The sequence below is a fragment of the Oncorhynchus nerka genome, linkage group LG5 (genome assembly GCF_034236695.1).
Source record: "Oncorhynchus nerka isolate Pitt River linkage group LG5, Oner_Uvic_2.0, whole genome shotgun sequence".
Classification (NCBI taxonomy): domain Eukaryota; kingdom Metazoa; phylum Chordata; class Actinopteri; order Salmoniformes; family Salmonidae; genus Oncorhynchus; species Oncorhynchus nerka.
The window spans coordinates 17,079,921-17,104,631 of NC_088400.1; the positions used below are offsets into that span (position 1 = coordinate 17,079,921).

The 24,711-nt window shown below is 44.5% G+C and overlaps 1 protein-coding gene across 1 annotated transcript in view; it reads right to left on the bottom strand.

The window, feature by feature from the left end:
• Positions 1–16,818, bottom strand: part of LOC115126125 (SH3 domain and tetratricopeptide repeat-containing protein 2-like) — a 51,513-nt gene extending 34,695 nt beyond the window's left edge. Inside the window, 17 exon segments of the mRNA XM_065018420.1 lie at positions 718–1,044; positions 1,210–1,441; positions 1,664–1,965; positions 2,146–2,340; positions 2,625–2,777; positions 2,780–2,934; positions 3,611–3,661; positions 4,732–4,868; positions 7,634–7,829; positions 8,278–8,351; positions 8,612–8,810; positions 10,004–10,147; positions 10,458–10,563; positions 10,784–10,911; positions 12,044–12,172; positions 13,867–13,965; positions 16,409–16,818. Of these exon segments, the coding sequence (XP_064874492.1) occupies positions 718–1,044; positions 1,210–1,441; positions 1,664–1,965; positions 2,146–2,340; positions 2,625–2,777; positions 2,780–2,934; positions 3,611–3,661; positions 4,732–4,868; positions 7,634–7,829; positions 8,278–8,351; positions 8,612–8,810; positions 10,004–10,147; positions 10,458–10,563; positions 10,784–10,911; positions 12,044–12,172; positions 13,867–13,965; positions 16,409–16,493 (2,712 nt within the window). The 5' untranslated portion in view covers positions 16,494–16,818.
• Between the last annotated feature and the right edge of the window lie 7,893 nt (positions 16,819–24,711).

Consider the following 24,711-nt stretch of genomic DNA (forward strand, 5'->3'; position numbering starts at 1 on the left):
GAGACTGTAGTTACCTGTAGAGACTGCAGTTAGCTGTAGAGACTGTAGTTACCTGTAGAGACTGTAGTTACCTGTAGAGACTGTAGTTACCTGTAGCCACTGTAGTTACCTGTAGAGACCGTAGTTACCTGTAGAGACCGTAGTTACCTGTACCGACCGTAGTTACCTGTAGAGACCGTAGTTACCTGTAGAGACTGTAGTTACCTGTAGAGACCGTAGTTACCTTTAGCGACCGTAGTTACCTGTAGAGACCGTAGTTACCTGTAGAGACCGTAGTTACCTGTAGAGACTGTAGTTACCTGTAGAGACTGCAGTTAGCTGTAGAGACTGTAGTTACCTGTAGAGACTGTCGTTACCTGTATAGACTGTAGTTACCTGTAGAGACTGTGGTTACCTGTAGAGACTGTCGTTACCTGTAGAGACTGTCGTTACCTGTATAGACTGTAGTTACCTGTATAGACTGTAGTTACCTGTAGAGACTGTAGTTACCTGTAGAGACTGTAGTTACCTGTAGAGACCGTAGTTACCTTTAGCGACCGTAGTTACCTTTAGAGACCGTAGTTACCTGTAGAGACTGTAGTTACCTGTAGAGACTGTAGTTACCTGTAGAGACTGCAGTTAGCTGTAGAGACTGTAGTTACCTGTAGAGACTGTCGTTACCTGTATAGACTGTAGTTACCTGTAGAGACTGTCGTTACCTGTAGAGACTGTAGTTACCTGTAGAGACTGCAGTAGTGGCTGCAGGGTGTGCTGTCCCCTCTCAGGCTCTCCCGTCAGGACTAACAACCATCCCAGCAGTACTGAAGCCTCAAACCCCTCCTCCTCGTTGATACCTCCCCCGGTCTGTACAGCCTGCTGGGCACAGGGCAGGGCCTTCACCAGGGCGCCGTGTTGCTGGTACACACAGGCCAAGCCCAGACACAGGTCCCTCTGGGTCTTAAGGTCCTCACTCCGCTCCGCAATGGCCAGAGCCTGCTGAAGATACACCACGATCTGGGCGGGGAGGAGAGACGTCCCCTCTTTCCATCGCGGATTCAGACGCACCTATGGAAAATGTACATGTAAAACATTTAAAGAACGATATGTTATTTTGATTTTTTTGGTTTCTGTGTCGGATTTTTCCAATGTGTCTGTTGTATACTTTGTATCAATATGTCATTTGTTTTTGGAATATTAGAATGCCTAACAAACAAACAAACCATAGCCTACCGAGTTCCTGCTGAACAGTTCTATCCTGTGGAAGGCGTCCTGTAGTGAGTACTCCTGTCCAGAGTCAAGGCTGAGTGATGCCAGGGCCAGGTAGGGCATGTATTTACGGTGGTAGAGCCGGGACAGGAGCCAGTTGAGGTCCAGGGGGGCGATGGGGCGCCCCTCCTCAGCAGACAGGGTAACGGTGAGGAACTGGAGGCGCTCCGCGAAGGGCAGGGCGTCATCTATCTTTCTATATTAATAATCGTACAAATAATAACTATATATTTGATTTATAACAAACTTTTCACAGATATATCGAAACAAAGGACATAGGTTGTGTCCAACATGGCACCCTATTCACTATATAGTGCACTATTTTTGACCAGAGCACTATGGGACCTGGTCAAAAGAATTGCACTATATAGGGAATTGGATGCCATTTGGGAGCATTGACAACACAGACAACACCAACCTAAGGAGGAGGAAGAGGCTGGCGGTGAGGTAACAGACCCGTGCCTCCAGGTGTTTGTCCCCTTCCACCACAGACCTCCGCAGCACCAGCATCAGCAGCTCAAACTCATCCAGGGAGGTGAAGGTGTGTCTGGGGAGACAGAGGAGCAGAGCACTGGCCTTCTCCAGGGTCGGGGGCAGCTTGTCGGCCATTTTCTGTTTGAGGTAGATGGCTGTGAGGTTGGTGTAGAGGGCGATGAGGAGAGGGAGGTCAGAGAAACCGTCCACAGAGACGCCAAGGGCTTCCTCGTAATACACACGGGCCTGGGAGAGAGGGATGGGAGATTAACATTTAAGTTCATTTAAGAGCACACTCATATGTGTGCTCTTAAATGAACTTTTAGTGCTCTTAAATTAACATATTATGTATGTGTGTTTGTGTGTGTATTCGGAAATGTGTGTGTGCATGTGTACATACTCCAGTGTTCCTCCCTTCTGCCCTACCTGGGAGTACTTGAGCTTCTTGGCGCAGAGCCTCCCCAGTAGGAAGCATGCCCGTCGGTGTGCCCAGGCCATGCCCGTTCTCTTAGCCCCCTCCCTGACAATCTCCAGATGGCCCAGTAACTCATCCTCACTCTGTCCTGAGAACGTCAGCCACAGGAAGGAGTGGTTTAGGTCATAGAGGGGCAGGAAGTCCTCCTGGAGGAGAGGAGAGGAGAGGAGAGGAGAGGAGAGGAGAGGAGAGGAGAGGAGAGGAGAGGAGAGAGAGATGAGATGAGATGAGATGAGAGGAGAGGAGAGGAGAGGAGAGGAGAGGAGAGGAGAGGAGAGGAGAGGAGAGGAGAGGAGAGGATGGAAAATTAATGTAATAGATTACTTTATTGACAATCAACAGTGAATTAAAAAACAAATACAACTATACAAACCAGACAAAAAACCCTAAATCTCTTCAATTTCAAAACAGTGGTTCTTTGACCTCTCACCTGGAAGTGATGCATGTTGAGCAGAGTCAGGGTTGGGTCACAGACCTCTGACTCCACCCCCTCCCAGCTCCCCTCCTCCAGGAAAAGGGGTGGGTCTTCCTGGAACTCATTCATCTCTCTGAAGGTGTCGTCCAGACTGAAGGACAGCAACTCCCGTCACCGCCACGCCCCAAAGCATTCTGGGAGGCGTAGAAGGAGGGGCGGGGCGAGGAGTGAGAGAGAGAGGGGCGGGGGGAGGAGTGGTAGGGGGGTGTAGCGTCACTCTTCTCTGAGATGATGGACTGCCGGGCGCTGGCGGGGGGCTTATGCTCTGAGAGAGAAAGATATGAACACTGAATGTAAAGGTTTCGGGACACTGTATATGAAAATCCATGTACTGTACATTAGAAATGTAGCTATGAAACTTCCTTGACTCTCCTAGCAGTTCAGCTTGGTGCTGCAATATGTGCCTGTTCAACAAATTAATAAAATATTATCTCCCTTGTCAAGGGCGCAACTTTGGTTTTGTATGTTTTTTTATTTTATCCAGTCGGATTAACACTCCAAACAGTCTACCCGACCACTCGGAGGAGTCTGCATGGTCCTAAAGCACACTGTTGCCTCATTTTGTATCACATTCCAATGATAAAATTGCCATTTCTGAATGGGCGTCCCCAGTAAAGTATGTCCCTGTCCCATGTAAAATTAAATGTAAGCAAAAACTGAAACATTATTAGTATTCTTCTCTCCTCCTAAACAGGGAAGAAAAGTAAAGAGTTTGACTATGTATAGAGTTCCCCTTTTAGTATTCTGGACTACTTATTCTGTTGTTTCCAAAGCATCTACAGCTGTCAGGGAGAAAATGTTCTTGGCTTTGACTGAGACAGAAGGATATATCGACCTCTAAACAATCTTCTACCATTCAGGTTGTATTAACAATCTGATAAACAACGTATCAACTTTCATAAATATCTTATTACCTTGTTAATAGATAACGTATTACTAACCTTGTTTTGGTTGGTTTCTGATGTACGTAAAGTCAGACTGATCCAGTCTATCTGCAGGAAGAAATATATATTTAACTGGTGTTTCACATACAGTGGTTCTTCCGTTAAAAGTTGCGTGGTAATGTAGCACAGACTGCAGGCTCACGCAGAATTCTATGGCACATTACTTAACTGTCAGCCATTGTTGCCATTTATGCTAGTTAATGCTAGTTTGACCACCAGAGGGCGTCTTTGAGAAGCTAAGTTATTGAAATGAAATGGGGCTGTAGGCCTAAGGGTCCTCTGTACTGCAGCTGTTTTAGCATAACTTACCTATTGATAAAGCATACAGTACAGGTCTTTAAATACAGTCAAGCAGCATTCAGTATAACACAGTGGTCCCTAGCTACAGTAGTCTGACAGTACTCAGTATAACACAGTGGTTCCCTACCTACAGTAGTCTGACAGTACTCAGTATAACACAGTGGTTCCCTACCTACAGTAGTCTGACAGTACTCAGTATAACACAGTGGTTCCCTACCTACAGTAGTCTGACAGTACTCAGTATAACACAGTGGTTCCCTACCTACAGTAGTCTGACAGTACTCAGTATAACACAGTGGTTCCCTACCTACAGTAGTCTGACAGTACTCAGTATAACACAGTGGTTCCCTACCTACAGTAGTCTGACAGTACTCAGTATAACACAGTGGTTCCCTACCTACAATAGGCTGATAGTACTCAGTATAACACAGTGGTTCCCTACCTACAGTAGTCTGACAGTACTCAGTATAACACAGTGGTTCCCTACCTACAGTAGTCTGACAGTACTCAGTATAACACAGTGGTTCCCTACCTACAGTAGTCTGACAGTACTCAGTATAACACAGTGGTTCCCTACCTACAATAGTCTACAGTACTCAGTATAACACAGTGGTTCCCTACCTACAGTAGTCTACAGTACTCAGTATAACACAGTGGTTCCCTACCTACAATAGTCTGATAGTACTCAGTATAACACAGTGGTTCCCTACCTACAGTAGTCTACAGTACTCAGTATAACACAGTGGTTCCCTACCTACAGTAGTCTGACAGCACTCAGTAATTCCCTATACTGTATAGACTGAGGGATCCTCTCCTACCTAGTCTGTAGACAGTACTGATGTCAGAGGAGAAGAGTCTTTCTAGGAGGCCGCTGTCTCTGGGTTCACTACTGCAGGGGTTAATCTGGGCCATTGACGCACGTTCCTCCTCACTCAGAAACACCAGTTGTCTGTCTCTGACAGGGAGGGAGAGAGAGCGAGAGTGAGAGGGCAGAGAGAGGGAGTGGAGAGAGACAAAGAAAGCATTATCACCCACATGACTGCTCTCAACCACCCCTCCATCCCTCCCCCCTTCCATCTCTCTATCCCTCCATCCCTCCATCCAACCCTACATACCTCCATCCTTCCATCCCACCACCCCACCCCTCCATCTCTCTACACCTCCCTCCCTTTACCCCTACACCCCTCTGCAACCATTTATCCTTCCATCCCTGCCCTCTTCATCTCTCTACTTCTCCATCCCCCACATCTCCATCTCTCTTATCCTCCATCCTCCACCCCTCCATCTCTCTACTCCTCCATCCCCCCATCCCTCAACCCCTCCATCTCTCTACTCCTCCATCCCCCCATCCATCCCCCCACACCTCCATCTCTCTACTCCTCTATCCCCCCCACGCTCCATCTCTCTACTCCTCCATCCCCCATCCCTCAACCCTCCATCTCTCGACTCCTCCATCCCCCATCCATCCCCCACACCTCCATCTCTCTACTCCTCTATCCCCCACACCTCCATCTCTCTACTCCTCCATCCCCCCACCCCTCCATCTCTCTACTCCTCCATCCCCCCACCCCTCCATCTCTCTACTCCTCCATCCCCCAATGCTGTTATGTATAGCCCTCACAGTGGTTTGGTATTGTAATGCTTGTTATCTATAGCCCTCACAGTGGTTTGGTATTGTAATGCTGTTATGTATAGCCCTCACAGTGGTTTGGTATTGTAATGCTGTTATGTATAGCCCTCACAGTGGTTTGGTATTGTAATGCTGTTATGTATAGCCCTCACAGTGGTTTAGTATTGTAATGCTTTTATGTATAGCCCTCACAGTGGTTTGGTATTGTAATGCTTTTATCTATAGCCCTCACAGTGGTTTGGTATTGTAATGCTTTTATGTATAGCCCTCACAGTGGTTTAGTATTGTAATGCTTTTATGTATAGCCCTCACAGTGGTTTGGTATTGTAATGCTTTTATCTATAGCCCTCACAGTGGTTTGGTATTGTAATGCTGTTATGTATAGCCCTCACAGTGGTTTGGTATTGTAATGCTGTTATCTATAGCCCTCACAGTGGTTTGGTATTGTAATGCTGTTATGTATAGCCCTCACAGTGGTTTGGTATTGTAATGCTGTTATCTATAGCCCTCACAGTGGTTTGGTATTGTAATGCTGTTATGTATAGCCCTCACAGTGGTTTGGTATTGTAATGCTGTTATGTATAGCCCTCACAGTGGTTTGGTATTGTAATGCTTTTATCTATAGCCCTCACAGTGGTTTGGTTTTGTAATGCTGTTATGTATAGCCCTCACAGTGGTTTGGTATTGTAATGCTGTTATCTATAGCCCTCACAGTGGTTTGGTATTGTAATGCTGTTATCTATAGCCCTCACAGTGGTTTGGTATTGTAATGCTTTTATCTATAGCCCTCACAGTGGTTTGGTATTGTAATGCTGTTATGTGTAGTCCTCACAGCGGTTTGGTATTGTAATGCTGTTATGTATAGCCCTCACAGTGGTTTGGTATTGTAATGCTGTTATGTATAGCCCTCACAGTGGTTTGGTATTGTAATGCTGTTATGTATAGCCCTCACAGTGGTTTGGTATTGTAATGCTGTTATGTATAGCCCTCACAGTGGTTTGGTATTGTAATGCTGTTATGTGTAGTCCTCACAGTGGTTTGGTATTGTAATGCTTTTATCTATAGCCCTCACAGTGGTTTGGTTTTGTAATGCTGTTATGTATAGCCCTCACAGTGGTTTGGTATTGTAATGCTGTTATCTATAGCCCTCACAGTGGTTTGGTATTGTAATGCTGTTATCTATAGCCCTCACAGTGGTTTGGTATTGTAATGCTTTTATCTATAGCCCTCACAGTGGTTTGGTTTTGTAATGCTGTTATGTATAGCCCTCACAGTGGTTTGGTATTGTAATGCTGTTATCTATAGCCCTCACAGTGGTTTGGTATTGTAATGCTGTTATCTATAGTCCTCACAGTGGTTTGGTATTGTAATGCTGTTATGTATAGACCTCACAGTGGTTTGGTATTGTAATGCTGTTATCTATAGCCCTCACAGTGGTTTGGTATTGTAATGCTGTTATGTATAGCCCTCAACGTGGTTTGGTATTGTAATGCTTTTATGCCATCAAACCCCTGCAAATGATCCAGAACGCTGCAGCCCACCTGGTTTTCTCATGTCACCCCGCTCCTCCACACACTGCACTGCCTTCCAGTCGAAGCTCACATCCACTACAAGACCCTGGTACTTACCTACAGACCAGCAAGAGGAACTGCCCCTCCCTATGCTTAAACCCTACACCCCATCCCGAGCTCTCCGTTCTGCCACATCTGGTCTCTTGGCCCTCCTACCCCTATGGGAGGGCAGGTCCCACTCAGCCCAGTCCAAGCTCTTCTCCGTCCTGGCAGTGGTGGAACCAGCTTCCCCCTGAAGTTAGGAAAACATTCCCTGCCCAACTTACAAAACCCCCTGAAACTCTGCCTCCTCAATGAGTATCTTAAATAATCCCCCTCCTCACCTCGACCCCCCCACTTCTAGCTCTGACTTTGCTGACAGCTACTTTATTGAGGAAAAGTGTATTTAATATGCCTGTGATATGTGGTTGTCCCACCTAGCTATCTTAAGATGAATGCACTAATTACAAGTCGCTCTGGATAAGAGTGTCCACTAAGAGTGTCCACTAAACATTTTACATTTAAATGTATTGCTCTTACGGGGGTTTGGCGTTGAGTGGCTTGACGTGAGCCTTGTGTACGAAGCCGGTGTTTCCTGTAGAGCAGTGTGTTCCTATGAACAGGTCCAGACCTCGGAGTAGCATCCCCTGTATCTCAATCAGGTCACCTTGACTCAGCTGGAGCTCATCAGAACCTACTGGGTTGTGGTCCACTACAGCCTCACAGGATCCGGTTACTGCAAGGGGAGGGGAGAGGAGAGGGGGTTGGAGGAAATGCCTAGTATGTGTAATGAACACTGGCCATGGCATGAGTGTAGTGTGCTGTAGAACCCTGTAGGTTCCTGCCCTCACCTATAGGGTGGTCAAACTGTCCTCCCTCTGAAGGGTTAGGTTTAGGGTAAGGGCCTCAAGGAAGGGTTAGGTTTAGGGTAAGGGCCTCACCTACAGGGTGGTCAAACTGTCCTCTCTCTGAAGGGTTAGGTTTAGGGTAAGGGCCTCACCTATAGGGTGGTCAAACTGTCCTCTCTCTGAAGGGTTAGGTTTAGGGTAAGGGCCTCACCTACAGGGTGGTCAAACTGTCCTCTCTCTGAAGGGTTAGGTTTAGGGTTAGATTTAGGGTTAGGTTTAGGATTAGGTTTAGGGTTAGGTTTAGGTTTAGGGTTAGGTTTAGGGTAAGGGCCTCACCTATAGGGTGGTCAAATTGTCCTCTCTCTGAAGGGGAGCATCCGGCACAGTCAGAGTACTTCCTCAGAAACCACCTACACAAACAGGAAACACATCAGCTTGGGACAAAATGGCTGCCATATTTCACTAAAAAATCTAAGACGAGAGGAAACACGTGTGAAAATTAAGGATAGAGGTTGATAGCTTATAGGGTGACTGAGTATGTCACTGTGTCATGTTATAAGGTGTACATACAGCATAGGATGTAATGTGACGTACTGGTAGAAGGGGTATAGGTTAGGGACTAGGTAACTCACTGGTAGAAGGGGTATAGGTTAGGGACTAGGTAACTCACTGGTAGAAGGGGTATGGCAGCGGCTGCATGGTGTTGACAGGCACTAGTCCGTGTTGTCCGGTGGAGAGAAGGGTGCCCTCCCAGTGACTGTCCTGCCCCGTGTCTCTAACCATCAGCAAATCGTTACGTCTGAAACACAACTCCTCTTCCTCATCACTATGCTCGCCACTGCTCACCAGCGCCTTGGCGAAGAACGAACCTGGGGGAGAGAGATACATACAGGTAAATAACACGCAACGAACACCACACCAGATGCAGGTTTCTGTGAAGAATGAACATTCGACTGAACTAAAGGGATCTTTTCATGGAACTGAGGCTCTGTCCTACGTCACAGAGTCCTGTTTTAAAATCCATTCTCAACATACACACGCCTTCATTGGCTATTGATTCCTCTCAGCCATTAGGGAGAACAGTACTTCCTCTTAAAACAGTATGTCTACAATGGAAATGCAGTGTAGGAAAATACCTCTCTAAAGTATGTTCAGTTAATGGCTGACAAATTGTAAAGTGAAAAGGGGCACTGTGGTTGTTTTGCTGTTTTACTTGATCTCTGAACATTCAGAACACGTCATCAGTTAAAGTGTAGCTCTATTTCATTTCTAGGTATCTGGAACAACTGCTGAAATATCATGAACCTGTCCCTTCAGTTCAGTGGTTGAGTAATAAGTTGACATTTTGTGCTTCTGTTCTTCTCTGAGGGGAGTGTGATGTAAACTGATGTTGATGATGAAGGTCAGGAAAGTAGAGCACATAAGCTGTCCATAAGGAGTTCGTAGAGTGTGTAAGGTCTTCATAACGTGTCCATTAGTAGTTTAGAAACTGTTCATAAGATGTTTTTTATTTCTTTATTTAACCAGGTAGGCTAGTTGAGAACAAGTTCTCATTTACAACTGCAACCCGGCCAAGATAAAGCAAAGCAGTTCAACACAAACAACACAGAGTTACACATGGAATAAACAATAAATAAGTCAATAACACAATAGAAAAAAAGAATGTCTATATACAGTGTCTGCAAACGAAGTGGCGAAGTAATTACAATTTAGCAAATTAACACTGAAGTGATGTCTATAAAGACTTCATAAGATGCTGATATGGTGTTCATAACCTGTCATAAGGAGTTCAAGTGTCCATCCCAAACCTTCTAAACTAGCAGTCTCAGGTAGTGTGGCCAGGTGTTGTTCATAATATGGTTATAACATGTCAGCAGCAGTCCCAGGTATGTTGTTCAAAGGGTGTTTATAAAGAGTTTATAAGGTGTTTGTTCACCCTCCTGCAACAGCAGTCCCAGGTAGTGTGGCCAGGTGTTGTTCATAATATGGTTATAACACGTCATAAGGTGTTCATAAGTTGTTCATAGGGTGTTTATAAAGAGTTTATAAGGTGTTTGTTCACCCTCCTGCAGCAGCAGTCCCAGGTAGAGTGTTGCCAGGTGTTCCTCGTCTACAGTCACAGTGATCTCCAAGTCCCTCAGCAGCTCAGTGTCCAGCCAGAACGACTGGTCACACAGGAAATTCTCCAGGCACCGCGCCACATAGCCTGGACATACAAAATGCACATAATATGTTCATAACATGTCATAAGGTGTTTATAACATGGCATATGCTGTTCATAAGGTTCACCACGCCACACAGCCTAGACACACAACGAAGTAAGAGGAAGTTGTCCCTACATCCTGATGTAAGGCCTGTTTTTTCCGGGTCGATTCGTTAGGATTGGGTGCGGGGACGCTGGTCCTAGATCTGTGCTTATTGGCAACTTCTAACCAGGCTGGACATAATAATCAGCTATCAGACTGTGTAAATGAGAGTTTCATCCATGTCAGGTAGACTAGGAGAGTACAGCATACCCAGAGCCAGGTAGGTAGAGAACTTCCAGATCTCCTCTACAGTCTTGAAGGTAATGACAAAGCTGTCCTTCTCAGCGTGGACAGACAGCAGACGGGCAGACAGGTCCTGTATGGAGGCAGAAGAACCACAGACATTGATGAAGGAGCAGAGAGGATGCAGAGAAGGTCACCTTTATGCTAAACGACTCCTGGCCCCTAGATCAGGGAGAAAATACTTTCAGCAGGACAACGGTTGGTACTGCACCATTGGTCTAGGCGGGGTCATCAGTTTTGGCATGCCTTGACCTCTATAACTTCTAACAACTGACCTAAGACCTGTGACTAACCTTGAAGAGCTGAATGACGTCCTGACTGTTGCTCTCGACGACCCTGAGTCTTGTACGGAGCGCCTCCTGTAGTTCAGAGTCAGGTATTACACCTGAGCACCGCCGACCGCTGAACACTAGAACCACGTCTACACACACACACACACACACACACAAACACACACACAACACGCACACAAACGCACATATGCACACGTGCACACACACACTGTCAGTCTCATCATCACCGCTAGGCGTATTGACTGATACTGTGATATTGTCATGTAGAGGTCAATATGCAGAGGTAAAGCTGTTTATGTGACATTTCACAGAAGGTAAGTGAGTGAATTTTAGAGCCATTCTCAGTGAGTGTATTATAGAGCTCAGTGAGTGTATTATAGAGCTCAGTGAGTGTATTACAGAGCTCAGTGAGTGTATTACAGAGCTCAGTGAGTGTATTATAGAGCTCAGTGAGTGTATTATAGAGCTCAGTGAGTGTATTACAGAGCTCAGTGAGTGTATTACAGAGCTCAGTGAGTGTATTATAGAGCTCAGTGAGTGCATTATAGAGCTCAGTGAGTGTATTATAGAGCTCAGTGAGTGTATTACAGAGCTCAGTGAGTGTATTATAGAGCTCAGTGAGTGTATTATAGAGCTCAGTGAGTGCATTATAGAGCTCAGTGAGTGTATTATAGAGCCATTCTCATTGAGTGTATTACAGAGCTCAGTGAGCTCATTGAGTGTCTCAGTGTTAGACTAGGAATAACAGATCTATTACAGCCTTGAGTGACTCTTAGTGAAAGTTTAAAAGGGATCTTTAAACATTAGGTCAATTTAGGAGAGAGCTACACAGGAACCTGCTGGAAGAAAGTAACAGATTATCATAGAGTAGCTAAGTAGCTGTGTCTACTGCAACATTAACGTTAAGGGAAGATGAAGAGTCATCAGTTTTCTTGCAGGATGTTGACATACATACAGACAACATGAATGATAAAGTGATCATCTAGATGACTGTATAGAAAGAGACAGGATACAATAGAGATGCTGTGATAGCATCAACACCAACAGATCCACAATAAGCATCACACCACACAACCATGACCAGCAGCTGGTCAGCATGACCAGCACCACCACAACATTAGCAGTTAGCACATCCATAGCAGGAATAGAGAGAGAAACACCCTGGCTGTCCCAAATAGCACCGTATGGGTCAAAAGTAGCACCTATGGGTAATCGGGTGCCATTTGGAACACATCCGAGTATCTGTGAGTAGAACAGTACCTGAGGAGAACCTCTCTCCCACAGCCAGTGACACGGTGCTTCCTCTGGTGAACGCCTCCTTCCTTGTCCAGTAACTGTCCAGCTCCGCCTCCCCTTCCCCAGACTCCACCCCCGGACCCTCCTCCTCCCCTGGAGAAACCAGGAAACAGAGGTCAGGTCAGAGGAATCCTCAGGAAGGAAGGGGATGATACAGTTGTTTGGGGGTTAAAATAAACTTTTGTTTCAGCAACATGTGCTCTGTAAGCAAGTTCAAGATCATCCATCAACTTTGTTGTGTGACAACTATGAAGGGGGATGGAGACCAAATAGTGGACATGGCTACAAAACAACACCAGCATTTACCATCATTTAGTGTCCACATTGCTTCATTGTCTATCCTTCTGGAATGCAAACCAGTCAAGGTAACGAGACAAAGTGACAGAATTGGTGGTTTGTCTATGTTACTGTATGAGAGAACATTCACACTAAAGTTGCATATCTGCTGGTGTACAGTGTATTCTGTGATCCAGCTGATGAGGGTTTTCAATAGTGATGAGTTTTTTCCTCCGGAACATCAACAGGACATGAAGAGTCTATCATAGCCCACACATCTATTACCGTACTGCAGCTCCCAGATGGTCTGTTACAATATAATGACCTGCTCTGGTTCTCCTGACAGGGCTTTGTGACTGGTGACGGCTTCACACACACGTGCTCACACACACACACACAGACACAGACACACACACACACACACACACAAACACACACAAACACACACACACACACACACACACACACACACACACACACACACACACACACACACACACAGAAACACACACACACAAAGGCTTTATGAGCGGCTGGGCTGGCTTCCCCATGTTGTTGTCCCATTGTCCCAAACACATCCTCAGTCTGGGACTGACCGGTGACCAGTGGCATGACACAACAGCCTGAAAGAATACTCCCAAAAGCCTGAAAGAATCCTCCCAAACAGCCTGAAAGAATACTCCCAAACAGCCTGAAAGAATCCTCCCAAACAGCCTGAAAGAATACTCCCAAACAGCCTGAAAGAATCCTCCCAAACAGCCTGAAAGAATCCTCCCAAACAGCCTGAAAGAATCCTCCCAAACAGCCTGAAAGAATCCTCCCAAACAGCCTGAAAGAATACTCCCAAACAGCCTGAAAGAATCCTCCCAAACAGCCTGAAAGAATACTCCCAAACAGCCTGAAAGAATCCTCCCAAACAGCCTGAAAGAATACTCCCAAACAGCCTGAAAGAATACTCCCAAACAGCCTGAAAGAATACTCCCAAACAGCCTGAAAGAATACTCCCAAACAGCCTGAAAGAATCCTCCCAAACAGCCTGAAAGAATACTCCCAAACAGCCTGAAATAATCTTCCCAAACAGCCTGAAAGAATACTCCCAAACAGCCTGAAAGAATACTCCCAAACAGCCTGAAAGAATACTCCCAAACAGCCTGAAAGAATACTCCCAAACAGCCTGAAAGAATCTTCCCAAACAGCCTGAAAGAATACTCCCCAACAGCCTGAAAGAATCCTCCCAAACAGCCTGAAAGAATCCTCCCAAACAGCCTGAAAGAATCCTCGCAAACAGCCTGAAAGAATCCTCCCGCTTAAATCACCACTGTTATGTTGTTTAGGCTACAGCGTAATACAATGTTTCATTGTTTGCTACAGTACAACTCCAGAAACATTCAAACTCCAAATTAGTCTGGGCAATATAACTCATGCAGGACATGGGAAGGAGGAACATAATTGCGACAGAATCAGCTGGATGTTTTGTGAAGGTCCTCGAAGGCTTTTTTACTGTACTCTACCTCGATTCCTAACATCATTTCCTGTGAAGTGACCATTGGTTCCCGCTAGCGTGTACGGTGGTTCCCTCCATAGTGCATCCAGCTCAGCAGGGGAGATGTCTGGGAGGGGGGAAGGAGATAAGTGTGACACACATCAGTAAATGGTTGCTTTCCCCTGATCAGACGTTGCATGCATCAACCAATGGTTGCACACCATGTCATCGACTGTACCTTCGGGCACCAGATTGCTATAGAATATGATGTGGTTAGCTGATAAAATACCTATCCAGGAGATTAGTCTAACACACATCTGTAAATGTCTGGGAGGGGGAAGGAGAATAGTGTAACACAAAGTAGTAAACATCATCAAGGGGTGCATGTCAATAGTCTAAAGTGGATTCCTCTCCTTATATCGCCATCAATACTCTGATTAGGGGAAGGATACCAGGAAGGACACATTTACTAGTCCTGAAGGAAAATTGTGTTGGTTGAAAATGTTGTATCACAAACAGGTCAAACAGCAAATAGTGAACAGACACATTACAAGAAAAGCAGCTAGCCATCAGACATCGAAAGACAGCGCTTCCCAATCCTGGTCCTGGGGAGCCCAAGGGTTGCAAATGTTTGTTTTTGCCATAGCAGTATGGCCTTACCAGCCACCCTGATCTAGAGACAGATACTAGCACTATGGCCTTACCAGCCACCCTGATCTAGAGACAGATACTAGTATGGCCTTACCAGCCACCCTGATCACCCTGATCTAGAGACAAATACTAGCACTATGGCCTTACCAGCCACCCTGATCTAGAGACAGATACTAGTATTGCCTTACCAGCCACCCTGATCTAGAGACAGATACTAGTATGGCCTTACCAGCCACCCTGATCTAGAGACAGATACTAGCAGTATGGCCTTACCAGCCACCCTGATCTAGAGACAGATACTAGCACTATGGCCTTACCAGCCGCCCTGATCTAGAGACAGATACTAGTATGGCCTTACCAGCCACCCTGATCTAGAGACAGATACTAGCAGTATGGCCTTACCAGCCACCCTGATCTAGAGACAGATACTAGCAGTATGGCCTTACCAGCCACCCTGATCTAGAGAGAGATACTAGTATGGCCTTACCAGCCACCCTGATCTAGAGACAGATACTAGCAGTATGGCCTTACCAGCCACCCTGATCACCCTGATCTAGAGACAGATACTAGCAGTATGGCCTTACCAGCCACCCTGATCTAGAGACAGATACTAGCACTATGGCCTTACCAGCCACCCTGATCTAGAGACAGATACTAGCACTATGGCCTTACCAGCCACCCTGATCTAGAGACAGATACTAGCACTATGGCCTTACCAGCCGCCCTGATCTAGAGACAGATACTAGCAGTATGGCCTTACCAGCCACCCTGATCTAGAGACAGATACTAGCACTATGGCCTTACCAGCCACCCTGATCACCCTGATCTAGAGACAGATACTAGCACTATGGCCTTACCAGCCACCCTGATCGAGAGACAGATACTAGTATGGCCTTACCAGCCACCCTGATCTAGAGACAAATACTAGCACTATGGCCTTACCAGCCACCCTGATCACCCTGATCTAGAGACAGATACTAGCACTATGGCTACCAGCCACCCTGATCTAGAGACAGATACTAGCAATATGGCCTTACCAGCCACCCTGATCACCCTGATCTAGAGACAGATACTAGCACTACACACCTGGTTCAAATAATCAAAGCTTGATGATGAGTTGATTATTAGATGTAGATGTGTGGTGCTAGGGTAAAATCCAAAACGTGCACCCCCTGGGGTCCAGGGACCAGGATTGGGAAAAGCTGTAGTAAGGGTTGACAGGGGATGGGAAACACAATGGCAAGAAGCAGAGAGGTCACACAATGACCCAGAGACAAACATCTGCACTGACATCATCAGCCCAAAACCCCACACATCACTGAGCGTTACCCATGAGACATCAGCTCAGCAAGACGAGAGAACATTCAGACTAGAACACACTCAGACAAGGACAAGCATGCCCTGTAAATGGAACAAAACAGTGGTAAGCCTTTGTGTATTGTATACAAAACCGTATTGGTAAGCCACAGCTGACAGTCAATGTCAAAATTGTCTTCATGCTTTATGACCTTGTCGTAATACTGGTAATATTACCCAACATAGCAGAGAGACTCTCTACACAGGACCAAGCATAAAGACAATACAATACACAATGATTGACTGGTCCGTTATGCTGCACTGAGACACAGAACACAACAAACTGTACAGTTTAGTAACAATATGACAGACAGGACTGCAACTACAGTACACACAACAAGCACAATCAAACACCACCTAACACAGCGTCACACTGACACACCATGCCCTGTACTATACTATACCTTCATGGGATAGCCTGTTACCCATATCATATAGATATACCTACAGCAGCAGTATCTGTCTGAACGAGTGAGATACTGCTCTCTGTCTTCTCATGTCAGTGACCTACTAGCCTCAGCTACAGGCTGTGGGTACAGACGGCAGTGTGAAGTGGAACCAACCTGGGAAGAGAGGGCAGTGTTTGAGAAGCGGAGAGCAGCAGGAGGACGAGGAGGCCCGGAGAGGAGTGCAACAGCACCACGCCATGTGTACCAGCAGCTTACAGCTCCCAGAAATCAATGCTGCCAACAGCCGCAGCTCTCAGCACAGCTCTCAGCTACTAAGCATTCAGACTGACTGTCTGGTGGTCTGGCTCTGTCTGTCCTCAGAGACAGCTCTCTTTTTCTCTCCTGCTCTGATCTATCTCTCTCTTTCTGATCTCTCTCTCTCTCTTTCCTGCTCTGATCTATCTTTCTCACTTTCTCTTTTTCTGATTTCTCTCTCTCTCCTGTGTTGGATGTCTGATCTGTCACTTTCGTTCTCTCTCCAGTTAACTCTCTTTAGAGCTTCTTCCTGTACCCACACATCTCTCTCTCTCTCTCTCTCTCTCTCCTCTCTCTCTCTCTCTCTCTCTCTCTCTCTAGCTGCTGCCCAGTCTGTGAATACACAAAGCACTCTTTTCTGATGGCATGTGTGAGTGGGGTGGTTTTTGAGAGAGAATGTGTGTGTGAGAGACCCCACTGTTTGTGCTGCTGAGACAGAGTAGTGCTGACCAACTGTAAGAGAATGCCAGCAGAGTGCAGCAGGCTACAAGGTCACTTTACAAGAGGTTACTGGGCACAGGTCTAAGATCAGCTTACCCTCCCCCACTCATAACCAGTAGAGGGGACAACACAAAACAAACCTTTCCCAAGATCAGGGGAAACACCATCCTACTCTCTGCAAGGTCACCATAGTGACCAGGGCTCGTATTCACAAAGCGGTGCTGATCTAGGAGTGCTGACTGGGGATCAGTTTAGTCTTTCAAATCATAATGAATACGATTTTATAGACAGGGGGAACCTGATCCTAGATCAGCTCTACTACTCAGACGCATCGTGAATACCCGCCCATAGGGTCAGGGATTGGGATCAGATGGGGAGTTCTGATTGGCTGAAAGCTTGAGTGCTACACATTGTGGGAGGATGCTACACTGTTCAAAGGAAACGCTTTGAAACACAAAGCTAGTGGCAACTAAGCTGGCACAAACTTAGGGTATTGAAACATCATCCTGAGATGTTTTGAAACATGACATGGTGTGTTGTAACTCTACTTAATCAAGAGTTGTGCCACACCATGCCAGGGACAGGGAGCACTAACAGAAAGGTTTAAAAAAACAATTTGATGTTTCGTATTTCCAATTGCTGTAAATGAGATTCACTTCTCTTATTGTTTATTCCCTTCTCATATTGTTTATTCCCTTCTCTTGTTGTTTATTCCCTTCTCTTGTTGTTTATTCCCTTCTCTTGTTGTTTATTCCCTTCTCTTGTTGTTTATTCCCTTCTCTTGTTGTTTATTCCCTTCTCTTGTTGTTTATTCCCTTCTCTTGTTGTTTATTCCTTCTCTTGTTGTTTATTCCCTTTTCTTGTTGTTTATTCCCTTCTCTTGTTGTTTATTCCCTTCTCTTGTTGTTTATTCCCTTTTCTTGTTGTTTATTCCATTTTCTTGTTGTTTATTCCCTTTTCTTGTTGTTTATTCCCTTCTCATATTGTTTATTCCCTTCTCTTGTTGATTATTCCCTTCTCTTGTTGTTTATTCCCTTCTCTTGTTATTTATTCTCTTCTCTTATTGTTTATTCCCTTCTCTTGTTGTTTATTCCCTTCTCTTGTTGTTTATTCCCTTCTCTTGTTGTTTATTCCCTTCTCTTGTTGTTTATTCCCTTCTCTTGTTGTTTATTCCCTTCTCTTATTGTTTTTCCCTTCTCTTGTTGTTTATTTCCTTCTCTTGTTGTTTATTCCCTTCTCTTGTTGTTTATTCCCTTTTCTTATTGTTTATTCTCTTCTCTTGTTGTTTATTCCCTTCTCTTGTTGTTTTTTCCCTTCTCTTGTTGTTTATTCCCTTCTCTTGTTGTTTATTCCCTTCTCTTGTTGTTTATTCCCTTCTCTTGTTGTTTATTCCCTTCTCTTGTTGTTTATTCCCTTCTCTTGTTGTCACGTTCTGACCTTGTTTTATTGACTCAAGTCCATGTTAAGTCTGTATATCACAAGTCTGAATAGGGCCCCATGTGCTCAGTGTAACAAGGGTGGTTCATCACAACTGGCAGTGTTTTGGGCAGTGTTTTGACAAGCAGGAGACCCGGGTTCAAATTCATATTGTCACGCACATACCAGCTTTATGCTGTAAATGTTATCTCGGCTATAAGTTGGACATGTTATCTCGGCTATAAGTTGGACATGTTATCTCAGCTATAAGTTGAACATGTTATCTCTGCTATAAGTTGAACATGTTATCTCGGCTATAAGTTGGACATGTTATCTCTGCTATAAGTTGAACATGTTATCTCTGCTATAAGTTGAACATGTTATCTCAGCTATAAGTTGAACATGTTATCTCTGCTATAAGTTGGACATGTTATCTCAGCTATAAGTTGGACATGTTATCTCTGCTATAAGTTGAACATGTTATCTCTGCTATAAGTTGGATGTGTTATCTCAGCTATAAGTTGAACATGTTATCTCTGCTATAAGTTGGATGTGTTATCTCAGCTATAAGTTGAACATGTTATCTCAGCTATAAGTTGGACATGTTATCTCTGCTATAAGTTGAACATGTTATCTCTGCTATAAGTTGGACATGTTATCTCTGCTATAAGTTGGATGTGTTATCTCAGCTATAAGTTGAACATGTTATCTCTGCTATAAGTTGAACATGTTATCTCTGCTATATGTTACCTTACTTAACCCTAAACATTTTGAAAGTAACATAATTTATAACCTCACAATGAGCCTGGCAGATGTAGTATTAATTACTGCCATTGCCTACCCTAGGAAAAGTATTCAATTTCCAGTGTCCTCTTTAACATTTGAACATATTTCAGCAAACTGTGGACGAATATGACAGCTCTGTCTATTAATCTCAATACATTTATAAACATGTGTCACTGGAAATGAATGTATGACAGAGACAGTCTGAAAAATAATTTGTGTGATTTGATGTTGCCTTTTACATGATCCGAAACCCTCAAAAGGTGTTTTCACAAGTTCGCAACTCTCTCTTAAAATGTTACCAGTGTTCCTTGTGATTCATTCAAATGTCTGCCACAGTACTGTTTCAGAGTACTTCTACTCTGTTTTAAACCACATTCTACTGTATGTGTCAACACACATTGGGGTTTACATTCAAAGACAGCTTAGGTGCACTACTTTTCATGGTTTCAGTACACAATGATGGTGTTTTGAGTCTCTCTATTTTAACAGTGCAGGGAAAGGAATGGGGTAGGTAGGGCATAACTAATCAAACCCTCATGAACTACTTTCCACTTCTCTCTCCCTCTCTCTGTCATCCAGTATTTCCATGCTAAAGTGAAGAAAACAAGGATGAAGATGCTCCTTCTCTAGAAACAACACCGGTCACTCCATTGAGGCATCCACGGTTGAGTCCCAAACAGCTCCCTATTCCCAGGACCTTATGGGTCCTGGTCAAAAGTAGTGCACTATATAGGGAATAAGGTGCCATTTAGGACGAAGGCCATGTCCTGATTGAATCAGTGTGTCTTGTGAGTCAGACAGCTGTAAACAGCCTGAGGCTCTTTACAGGAGAAACAACACTCTGTTTCCAGACACCGACAGACACATTACAGAGAAATCTAATAGAGCAGGTTGACTCCCAAATGGTACCCAATTCCCTATGTAGTGCACTACTTTAGACCAGAGCTCTATCTGGTCAAAAGCCCTATCGGCCCTGACCAAAAGTAGTGCACTACACTATAGGGAATAGAGAGGCCCCTGGAAGGCAGGCTCCTGAGCTCCTCATTACACAGGATGGAGCAAAGCATGTTGAAATGACAAACTGTTGTCCAACAGAGGATTTATACCCATATCTGCATCATCATGTCACAGACTGGATCATGCTGTGCTGGGGATTTTAATAGAACAAATCAATCATCTGATTCTAATGCAGACTAAGTCACAATGCCCTCCAGACACCTTGGCTGCTGTTGATCTAGCTAGACGTTGTTACATTCAAAGATATGTTTGCAGAAATGCTTCGGAATTTATGTAAGGTGTTTCCGTACCTTGCGGAATGTTCTAATACATTCAATTTGATGACATCACAATGACATACTAACTCATTCTCATTCCGTGGCATTCTGTAATGGAACGTTGCTGCCAGCAGAACGGTAAACATTCTAAACTACTCAAGAGGTTAATAACAGTTCATGGATGTCAATGAGGAGCAATGGAGAAGAGCAGAGTCAGAAAAACTGAAACAGATTTATTTTAAACTGCCCTCCATGTTAGCACCATTATTCTAATTGGGATTCGAGATCAATAGAATATCATTGTTACAGAACTTTTGATGCCAATATGAAGCCTAAGAACCTTCATAAACCTCAAACCTATATAGCTGGGCTATGGGTTCAACTGTAAGGCTGTGGGGTAAGCGTGTGTGAAATGAATGTAAGTGAGGGACAGGGGTAACATGAGACAGACAGGGGGCTCTATGTTTAGCCTAACCCCCTGGAACAACACACGCCTGTGTGCCTGTGACTGAACTACAGCTGAGAGATCCCCTCACTACAGTATAGTGGCTAACACAGAGAAACACACACACTTATCTACTGCAAATCATAGTCTAACGATCACACATTATCCATTGATCTCTTTTATTTGCTATGTTCTCAGATGGGAAGGAGAGAGAGAGAGAGAGACAGAGAGAGAGAGAGAGAGACAGACAGAGAGAGAGAGAGAGAGAGACCACTGTAATTGTATGAAGCCATAATATGACATTTGAAATGTCTCTATTCCTTAGGAACTTTTGTGAGTGTAATGTTTACTGTTCATTTTTTATTATTTATTTCACTGTTTATTACCTATTTCACTTGCTTGGCAATGTAAACATGTTTCCCGTGCCAATAAAGCCCTTTGAACTGAATGAAGTTGAATTGAGAGAGAGTAGGACTAACACACACACAGCATAAGTTCAAGACAAAGTGGAACTCAAACATACTCAATGAATACAGACAGATAGTTAGAGAGAAGAGTGTGTCACCTCTGTCCTGCTGTCTGTTCTCTCCTGTCACTTCATTCCTCATGAGGGTGGTAGTGGTACAGTAGTCCAGTATAGTAGTCCCAGTGTGTCCTCAGTCTGTTCACTGCCCAGTGAGGGAAACTTCCCCATCCGCCAGGCTAAAGCCCAGTCACTCTGCTCCTGTCCCTGTTCCCGTGTTTGGATAGAGCAACGGACAGCTGTGATTTCAGCCGTGAGAGAGTGTGTGACAGTGTGTGAGAAAGAGTGTGTGACAGTGTGTGAGAAAGAGTGTGTGACAGTGTGTGAGAACAGCGTATGTTTGTGAGAAGAGACTGTGTGTATGTCAGGGGCAGCATGACTCTGACCACTGAGGAAGTACTGAAACTCCTCCCCCTCAATAACTTCTATGGGACAGGGTTTCCACTAGATAACAGCAATAAACTCAGATTCCACTGTCACAACATCAAAACTGGCAGCAACAGAAACATTTGGGAAAAAATCAACTTAATTTAAGGTTAGGGTTAGGCATAAGGTTAGCCGTGTGGTTAAGGTTAGGGTTAGGCATAAGGTTAGCCGTGTGGTTAGGGTTAGGCATAAGGTTAGCCGTGTGGTTAAGGTTAGGGTTAGGCATAAGGTTAGCCTTGTGGTTAAGGTTAGGGGTAGGCATAAGGTTAACCGTGTGGTTAAGGTTAGGGTTAGGCATAAGGTTAGCCGTGTGGTTAAGGTTAGGGTTAGGCATAAGGTTAGCAGTGTGGTTAAGGTTAGGGTTAGGCATAAGGTTAGCCGTGTGGTTACGGTTAGGGTTAAGGTTGGCAGTGTGGTTAAGGTTAGGGTTAAGGTTAGCAGTGTGGTTAAGGTTAGGGTTAAGGTTAAGGTTATTTTAACAGGAGGAATTGTAGAATTGGACAGGGTTTAGCCATAATTATGACTGTTGGTGTGTTAACTAGTGATGAGTCTTACGACACATGCTGTGGTTACTGTCTCTGGCTGCGTGGAGTGTAATCCACCAAGACTGTGCCACAAAAAGTTACGAAACCTGGTCAGATAATTTCAAGTCATCGGTCTCAAGTCAAAGTCGAGTCCCGAGTCTTGAGGCACCAAGTCCAAGTCAAGTCTCAAAGTTATTTTATTTTCTATCAAGTTGAGTCTAAAGTCAGCAAATTTATGACTCGAGTCCACAACTCTGGTGATGATTATGGGACAGGGCCAGCTCTCTCTCTCTCTCTCTCTCTCTCTCTCTCTCTCTCTCTCTCTCTCTCTCTCTTTCTCTCTCTCTAGTTCAAGTACAAAAGCGAAAATAAATCAACATAAAAATGGGTTGTATTTACAATGGTGTTCGTTCTTCACTGGTTGCCCTTTTCTTGTGGCAACAGGTCACAAATCTTGCTGTTGTGATGGCACACTGTGCCTCTAATATAGTCATACATTTGGCAGGAGGTTAGGAAGTGCAGCTCAGTTTCCACCTCATTTTGTGGGCAGTGTGCACATAGCCTGTCTTCTCTTGAGAGCCAGGTCTGCATACGGTGGCCTTTGTCAATGCCAAGGCTATGCTCACTGAATCTGTACATAGTCAAAGCTTTCCTTCAGTTTGTGTCAGTCATAGTGGTCAGGTATTCTGCCACTGTGTATTCTCTGTTTAGGGCCAAATAGCATTCTAGTTTACTCTGTTTTTTTGTTAATTCTTTCCAACGTGTCAAGTAATTATCTTTTAGTTTTCTCATGATTTGGTTGGGTCTAATTGTGTTGCTGTCCAGGGCTCCGTGGGGTGTGTTAATGTTTGTGAACAGAGCCCCCAGGACCAGCTTGATCCTCTTCTCCAGGTTCATCTCTCTGTAGGTGATGGCTTTGTTATGGAAGGTTTGGGAATCGCTCTCAATTTGGTGTTTGTCCCATTTTGTGAATTCTTGGTTGATGAGCGGACCCCTAGACCTCACAACCATGAAGGGCAATGTAATTGATTCTCTCTCTCTGTCCTCTCATGCTCTCTCTTCTCTCTCTCTATCTCATCTTCCTCTTCACTCTCTCTCTTCTCTCTCTCTATCTCATCTTCCTCTTCACTCTCTCTCTTCTCTCTCCGCTCTGTTTTCTTTCTCTGTAGCTCTCTCTTTCTCAACCATTTACTCAATCACTTTCTGATATTTCTCTGTAGACACATTATAAACCCACTTCTGTGTATTCTTCGTTGTGTGTGTGCATGTATGTGTGTGTGCGTGTGTGTGACTGTGTTTCTCCGTGTGTTCCCCCTGATAGCTTGGTTAAATATAAACTCTGGACCTGATTGTGTATCCCTGGCCCCAGTGAGCCTTGACAAAGTCACCCTGAGAAAGAATAACACACCGAACATGTGACCACAGAATTCAGGATTGGCTGTGTAGGCCGCGGTGTGTGGGTGGGTGTGTGTGTGTGTGTGGGGGGGGGGGGGGGGGTTTTTCCTACCTTATCAGGACCCCAATAACCTAACAATTCACCCGAATGTCCTGACAAGTTTTAAGGTTTGGGTTAGGGTTAGGGTTAAGTTTAGGGTTAGGGTTAGGGTTAAGTTTAGGGTTAGGTTAGGGTTAAGTTTAGGGTTAGGTTAGGGTTAAGTTTAGGGTTAGGTTAGGGTTAAGTTTAGGGTTAGGTTAGGGTTAAGTTTAGGGTTAGGTTAGGGTTTTTTACTCCCCAAAAAGGCCTGAAATTTCACAAAAACAAAAATCTGTGTGTGTGTTGTGTTAACCTATAGTAACAGTAACATGACAGAGTCTGGGTGTGTTGTGTTAACCTATAGTAACAGTAACATGACAGAGTCTGGGTGTGTTGTGTTAACCTATAGTAACAGTAACATGACAGAGTCTCTATGTGTTGTGTTAACCTATAGTAACAGTAACATGACAGAGTCTCTATGTGTTGTGTTAACCTATAGTAACAGTAACATGACAGAGTCTCTATGTGTTGTGTTAACCTATAGTAACAGTAACATGACAGAGTCTGGGTGTTGTGTTAACCTATAGTAACAGTAACAGTCTCTAGTCTGACAGAGTCTCTATGTGTTGTGTCTCTATAACCTATAGTAACAGTAACATGACAGAGTCTGGGTGTGTTGTGTTAACCTATAGTAACAGTAACATGACAGAGTCTCTATGTGTTGTGTTAACCTAGTAACAGTAACATGACAGAGTCTGATGTGTTGTGTTAACCTATAGTAACAGTAACATGACAGTCTGGGGGTGTTGTGTTAACCTATAGTAACAGTAACATGACAGAGTCTCTATGTGTT